The 7,323-nt window shown below is 44.7% G+C and overlaps 1 protein-coding gene across 1 annotated transcript in view; it reads right to left on the bottom strand.

Moving 5' to 3' along the window:
* Window positions 1–1,261: 1,261 nt before the first annotated feature.
* The window catches only part of Snap29 (synaptosome associated protein 29), a 27,816-nt gene continuing 21,754 nt past the window's right edge, over window positions 1,262–7,323 (bottom strand). Inside the window, exons 4-5 of the mRNA XM_005369992.3 lie at window positions 5,342–5,440; window positions 1,262–4,318 (exon numbers count right to left, since the gene is read on the bottom strand). Of these exons, the coding sequence (XP_005370049.1) occupies window positions 4,161–4,318; window positions 5,342–5,440 (257 nt within the window). The 3' untranslated portion in view covers window positions 1,262–4,160. The remainder of the gene's footprint in view (window positions 4,319–5,341; window positions 5,441–7,323) is intronic.

The raw sequence follows: 7,323 nt of genomic DNA on the forward strand, positions 1-7,323 counted from the left end.
AACACTAATACACAGGACGTAGGTTCTGATTGAAAATCAACTTCTTGCTCAGGGAAGATGCTCATTTCCTAAGCTGAAGGGAGGAGGACAACTGATCTGATGAACAAAGACACTGCTCAGTTCCTGCCCAATGAGAACCTTCAGTGGTGGCTCCACTGCTCTCTTCCTTTTTCTGAGACTTGATCTCATGGAGCTCTGTTTGGCTTCGAACTTGCTGGTAGCTGAGAGGGATCTTGAATCCTTATCCTCACATGCTGGCATTACAGGAATGAGCTATCATGCTCCCTGGTAGCTGAGAGGGATCTTGAATCCTCACCTCACATGCTGGCATTACAGGAATGAACTATCATGCTCCCTGGTAGTTTACCACTTCGCACATAATTCATTCGCTGGAGTTAACAATGCCTTACAACATTAGTAGACTTCAAACCCCTACGGAATGGCCAGCAAAATGGCCCAGGATGTAAAGGTTTTGCCTAAAAGTCTGATCCCTGGAACGCATGATGAAAGGAGAGAACAAAATCCTTAGTTGTCTTCTGACTCACTTCTCTCTCTCTCAGATTCAGACACCCCCCCCAAACAAACAACAAAAACTAAAACCTTAAGAAAATATACCGTACACCTGGGCATGGTGGTGTACACCTTTAATTCCAGCACTCAAGAAGCAGAGGCAGGTGGATCTCTGTGAGTTCGAGGCCAGCCTGGTCTACATAGTTAGTTCCAGGACAGCCAGAGCTACACAGAGAAACTTTATCTAAAAAAATAAAAATAAAAACCCCCAAACAAACAAAAACCAAACCAAAACCTTGTACACAGGGTTGGGAGATGGATAGCTCTTTTGGTAAAGTCTTTGCAAAGCAAGCCTGGTGACCCAAACTATCTCATCCCTGAATCTCATGGACCATTACAAGAAAGCTGACTATGGTGGCATGTGCTTGAAATCCCAGCACAAGGAAGAAGAAAAAGGTGGCTTTTTGTTTTTGTTTGCTGTTGAATTTCAGGCCAGTGAGAGACAAGATGGACAGCGCTTAAGGAACACCACCTGAGGATCACCTGACATCTCTCTCTCTCTCTCTCTCTCTCTCTCTCTCTTTCTCTCTCTCTTTCTCTCTCTCTCTCTCTCTCTCTCTCTCTCTCTCTCTCTCTCTCTCTCTCTCACACACACACACACACACACACACACACACACACACACACACACACACCTGAAGAAAAAGGCTTATTCAGGCAAATTAGAAAATGTTTACTAAATGATACATTATACACTTAAAATCACACATTTATTTATAAGGAGAAAGAGAAAACGCATCGCTATCTTTTTTTAGTTATTACATGAATGAACTTCGTGCCTCTCCTACAGAATGAGGAGAAACAATTCATGAGGTCACTCTAGTGTGGCTAGGTTCCAGGTCAGTACGTGATAGAAGGAAGGAGAATGCACTTATTTTAGTAGCACGCTTAGCATATAGCTGACCTAAAGTTACAAACGTCACCTTTCTGAAGACAGTTTGTGTCTGTCTTGCAGACCTCACATGTCAAGGATATGTTCACTGGCCTGCTCTGTGACATTGGAAGCCCATTTCACTCCACTGCCACTAACTTCCTAGGCCAGCGTGCACGGATGAGTCCTTCCTCTCCCCACCACAGCCATGAATTCTGTTGAGAAAAGATCTCATCCTGAACCTCAAACTCACAGCAATCCTCCTGCCTCCTAAGTGCTGTGATTCCACCTGTCAGCCAGCAGATCTGGTCACAATTATCATGTGATAAGGACTCTGGACCTTCCTTAGGTCCTTTAATGGTACCAGCAGTCTCCAGCTGGCCAAGGGACAATTTCAGCAGACCACAGCATGAGTCTGAAGAACAGAACAAAATGCTCGAGGCCCTCTAATGGTTTAGATGCTAAACATTAGAAGGAGGACAGGTTTCACACTCATGGAGTTAAAAAGATTGGGAAAGGAGACAGATTGAAATCATTAATTTAACAAAACGAAGGAAGGAGCATCAAATGCTCCTTTGCCTCAAGTCCACTAACTATGGACACTCGGCTGCTAAGGGAAGGTGCTCTCAGGTGATTAACTCCACAAGGCTATGGCTGATGCGGATAAAAAGCAATAGTTATGACACATGGAAGGTTTTATAGAAAAACTGAAAACAGCCAGGTGGTGGTGTCACAGCCTTTAATCCCATCCCAGCACATGGAAGGCAGATGCAGGCAGATCTCTGTGAGTTCAAGGCCAGCCTGGTCTACAAGAGTGAGTTCCAGGACAGGCTCCAAAAACTACAGAGAAACCCTGTCTTAGAAAAATAAAAAACAAAAACAGAAAAGCTGAAAACAATCACAAGTAGAAATATATATGAATTGGTCTCTCTATATTGCTTGAGACAGGGTCTTGGTATATAGTCCTGGCTGCCCTTGAGCTCACAAAGGTCCATCACAATCATATCTTCAGATCTAGGGACAGATGGACATTGGCACTCCTTTTTGTCTGTGGCAAGAGGCCGTTTGTTTTGTTTCCCAGCGGCCCAGCAATTCAGACACGAAATAATCACACAGAAACTATATTACTTAAAACACTGCTTGGCCAATGACTTTAGCATATTTCTGGCTACCTCATATCTTAAATTAACCCATCTCCATTAATCTGTGTATTGCCACGAGGCTGCGGCTTACTGAGTAATGTTCCAGCGTCTGTCTCTGGCAGCTACATGGTCTCTATGACTCTGTATTGTCAGAAAGGTTGGGTATTTTGTGACAGGAGTGTGTACAAGTCGCTACATGATCAGTAATCATGTTGTTGCCATTTTCAGTTTCTCGACCCAGTGGTAGAGATCAACCCAGGGCCCTGAGAGAGGAGAGCAGGTACTTAACCACTGGGCCACCCCCACAACCCGGATGTTTGCTTTGCTTATGATACTGTAGACTTCAGATGTTAAAGGAAGGGTCCCAACATGGTACACAAGCCATCTTTTAAGGCAAAAAGGTACTGGCATTTTAGTTTCTTACCTTACTATTATAAAAAGACCCATTTACCATCTTCAAAACATGTGAATTTGATTTTAAGATAGTCAAGTACTCTATGACTTCAGTGATTTTATTGGAAGTACCAAAACAAGGAAAAATTGTTCTAGAAATCAATTTTAATTAATGCTTCTAAATATTTTCATTTGAAAGATAAAGGGAATCAACACGCCTAGCTGCTAAAATTGTACCCGGGCTTTTTCTTGGTCAAGTTGTCTTACAGAAGGTTAGTATCATTTGTGGGTCTAAGTCCTCAAACTAGGTGGGCACTTTGTAGAAACACAGAGACTGGGTGGAGGTCCCAGGTGGATATGGAGACATCAGGCACCACATCAACACTGCCTTGGTATTATTCCCATAGGCAGAGGGCTCAGTGGAAAGGTTTTTGTTTGTGTGATACTCAGGCCCACCAACTCCACATGGGTTCCTCCCCATCAACTATCTGGATGGCCTTGAGCCGTGGAGAGAATCTGTCCCCACCAGAGATGGAAAGTAGGTGGGGAAGAAGGACTCATCCAATATCTACACTTACAGGTGTCAAGTCCAGCAGTTCTGTCTGAATCCTTCTACTGAAATACAGGACAAGAACAGAGGCCATTTGTGGATCTAACACGGGTCGTTTTCAGGGAGAGCTACAGTGTGCTCAGTGTGTGTGCAGGCATGTTCACAATGACTGACATGTAGAGGTGTGGAAGGACCCTTCCTCCTGCCACAAGCCCAGGGTTCCTTCACATCTGAATTCACATTAAGGCCTTGGAATGAGAAACACAGCAAATGAGTAAACAGAAGGCAGCCGTTCTGAGGCTGACATTCTACCCACATCTGTGCACACACTCACGAAAGGAGAAATGCAGGTTTCTTCCCCTCCCAGCACAGCAGTCCAAGGCTCAAGTTCACAATTAGTCTGCCGTGTTAATATTACAACTCAGCAGACAGCTCACAGAACTTCAGAGGTGTTGATCTTACCAAAATGTGGAACACACGTATTTTTTCCCATTGAAACTAAAATTTCTTAAGACCCACATTTGAACACACATGTTAAATTACATACCGTGTAATCAACAACATTCCTTAGGAGTTTAAAAGAGGCTTTTGAATCTTTTCATCACAACTGAGTAGAATTCCTTTTTTAGTTTCTTTAGAGTTGCCGAACTTTTTTTTCTGTGCTTTTTATATTGATATCTAACTTGTCCACTTTGGTTGTAAGCCGGTCAAGAATGTCGTCCTGCTCCTCAATTTCCGTCTGCATTCCTAAGGCTATGTTCTTGAGTCGGCCCAGTCCCATGGACAGCTCATCTGTGAAAAGGAAGTGACAGGCAGTCACAGTATCTCCAGGTGCTTCCTGCCCCTCTGGATGCTCAGTGGCATCTGGACTCCAGAGTCCTGTCTAAGAGACTATCACAGCTTGTAGCAAATGTCTCAAAACACACACATGAAGAGAAATCTTCTTACTACAGAGTACTATGTGGTTAACCTAAGTAGAAGCCACTACCTCTCTCCTCTCCCCAGACAACCACAGTTAGTATGTTGTTTATATGTGTTTTAGCATAGTCTTGATAGACAGCTCTGGGTGGTCTGAAACTCACTATCAATCCAGGCTGGCCTTGAAGTCACAGTGACCTCCCTGCTTCTGCTGCCTGAAAAGATCATAGGGCCACTACCACAAATAGCATCTTCCTCCATAGTGCTGGAGAAGAAAACCTAGGGCCTTGCATGTGCTGGGAAGCACTCTGATACTGAGTCACACCCTCAATTTCCTTATATTTTTCATTTCGAGACAGGATCTCACTCATTTTCCAGGCTGGCCCAGGATTTGCAATCCTATTGTAGCCACAATTGCTGGGATTACAGGGGTTTGTGACCTTGTGTTTCCTGGAAAGTAAAAGTTTAATGGGTATTCACCCAGGCCTCATGAAGCTTCTTGAGTTTGAGGACAGTAAGGACAGGAGAAAAAAAAGGCTGAGCTAAAATAGCCTGGTAGGTTGTGGGACATGCCTCTGGTGTGAGCACTTGCTGAAAAAGCATGAAGATCTGAGTTCAGATGCTTTGCACCCACGTAAGCCATGCGGCTTTATCCTAGATACATGATATAAGCCCCAGAGATGCCTGGGTCTGGTCAGGAGTCAACTAAGAGGTGAGGATGACTTGGTTGACAGACAGCAGGAAATGGAGAGAAGTGGACGGGTTCCCGAGAGAGCGGGGCAGTAAGATGGACACGACTGTGTGGGCTGTGACATGGGGAGGAAGCAAGGATGTGGCTGGGTGCCCAGGCTGTGCCCAGCATAAGTTGTCTGGAGGCTGTGTAGTTCCCACACTTACCTAGGTTGCTGTCGATCTTCTGGTGATAGGCACGAAGGCTCGAGTTCTTTGGGTAAACATCAGTAGTCACAGCAGAAGCGGGCTCTTTGGGGATGGGGTCTAGTCCAGAAAGAAATACCAGAGGGACAGTTCACTGAAGGTTGCTCTTCTGTGAAATTGGCCCATTCTTTTCCAAATTCCTAGGAATCAGTCCCCAGGGATCACTCATACCAGGAAAGAATGAAAAGGGTGGGAGGAAGGAGGTGGCTGGCTTTGAGGCCATGCAGAGAAACAGGAGGGGGAATGGGACAGGGTTACAGGCTGGAGAAGTCAAGTCTGCGCTCCAGCCTTCCCCCCAGCATTAGCAGATTGATGACTCTCAACTTACAAGTCACCAGGTGAGATATGGAAAAAGACATGAATGTAACAATACAACAGGGAACTGTCAATGCAGAGCTACAAGCTCACAGGCAAGCTCTGGGACACAAGTTGTTTTGTTTCTTTATGCTGGGATTGGAACCAGGGCCCCGTGCATGCTAGGCAAGCACTCTACAGCAGAGGTATTCCATGAACCCGTCTACCTCTTAATTTTGTGAGCTTGTATGTGAGCTTAGTTATGTGTGCTTTTGAGACAGGGCCTCACTATGTTGCACAAGCTGACCTCAAACTCTTGTGCTCAAGCTATTTCTGTAATAGCCGGGACTACAGGTGCATGCTACTACATCTGGCAGAGCTGGCACAGATAGCTTAAAATCAAAAGTTGTCAAACTATGTGTGCATGCCTGTAATCTAGCAAGACGGTCAGAATATTAATGAATTAGAGGCCAGACTGGGCTAAATGAGACTCAGTCTCAAAAGAAACACAGTAAAACCATCAAACCATACAAGACATGAAACAAAGCAAAGATCAAACTGTTACTTGGAGTGGTGGTTTGCAGCCAAAACTCCAACATTTGGGAGGCTGAGGCAGCAAAATCACGAATTCAAAGCCAGCCAGAGCTCTATAGTAAGATCATCTCAAAGAGACAAAAGGAAATGGAGTTAGGTTACAAAATTAAGCTTAAGATTGACTATTTATTTATTGCCTGCCTCTGAGCAGGCGAGCAAAAATGAATATGCTTTAAAAAAATCCAACTAGCTGGGCCATAGTGGTACACATCTTTAATCCCAGCACTTGGGAGGCAGAGGCAGGCAGATCTCTAAATCAGCCTGATCTACATAGTAAGTTGCATGGCAGCCAGGGCTACAGAGAACCCCTGTCTCAAAAAAACAAAAACCACAGAGAGGGAGAGCAAGGAAAGAGATACCTTCATAGAAGAATCCTGGTGTGGGAAATCCTTCTGTATATGTGTTGCTTTTATTGGTTAATGAATAAAGAAGCTGCTTTTGGCCTGGCTATTTCCCCTTATTTTTATTTGTGCATGTGTGGTGTATATGCACACTTACGTGTGCAAGTGCCCATGCAGAGTCCTGTGGAAGCCAGAGAACAGAGTGTCTTCTTCTCCTGTTCTCCACGGTAGTGGTTTGAATGAAAATGGCCTCCATAGGTTCATGTTTGAATACTTGGTTTCTACCTGATGGAACTGTTTGAGGAGGATTAGTAGGTGTGGCCTTTTGGAGGAGGTGTGCCAAGTAGGGTGGGTTGTGAGGTTTCAAAAGCTTCCTACCATCCCCAGTGCTCTCTGCTTTAACCTCTAGAATCATAAGCCCAACCAAAAGCTCTCTTTAAGTTGCCTTCCTCGTCTTGGTATTCTATCACAGCAACAGAAACATTCACTACAACATCTGCCTTTGTTTCTATCATAAGCCAGAGTCTATCATAAAGCCTGAAGCTCATCATCTTGGCTAGACAAGCCAGCCAGCTGCTTGGATCCACCTGTCTCTGCCCTGTAATGCTGGGATTACAGATACACACAGAGTGGCATTTAAATGAGGGCTGGTGATTTGAACCCTGGTCCTCTGGCTTTCACAGCAAGCTCTCTTTTCCACTGAGCCATCTCTCT

The sequence above is a fragment of the Microtus ochrogaster genome, unplaced genomic scaffold, assembly GCF_000317375.1.
Source record: "Microtus ochrogaster isolate Prairie Vole_2 unplaced genomic scaffold, MicOch1.0 UNK68, whole genome shotgun sequence".
In the NCBI taxonomy this organism is placed as follows: Eukaryota; Metazoa; Chordata; class Mammalia; order Rodentia; family Cricetidae; genus Microtus; species Microtus ochrogaster.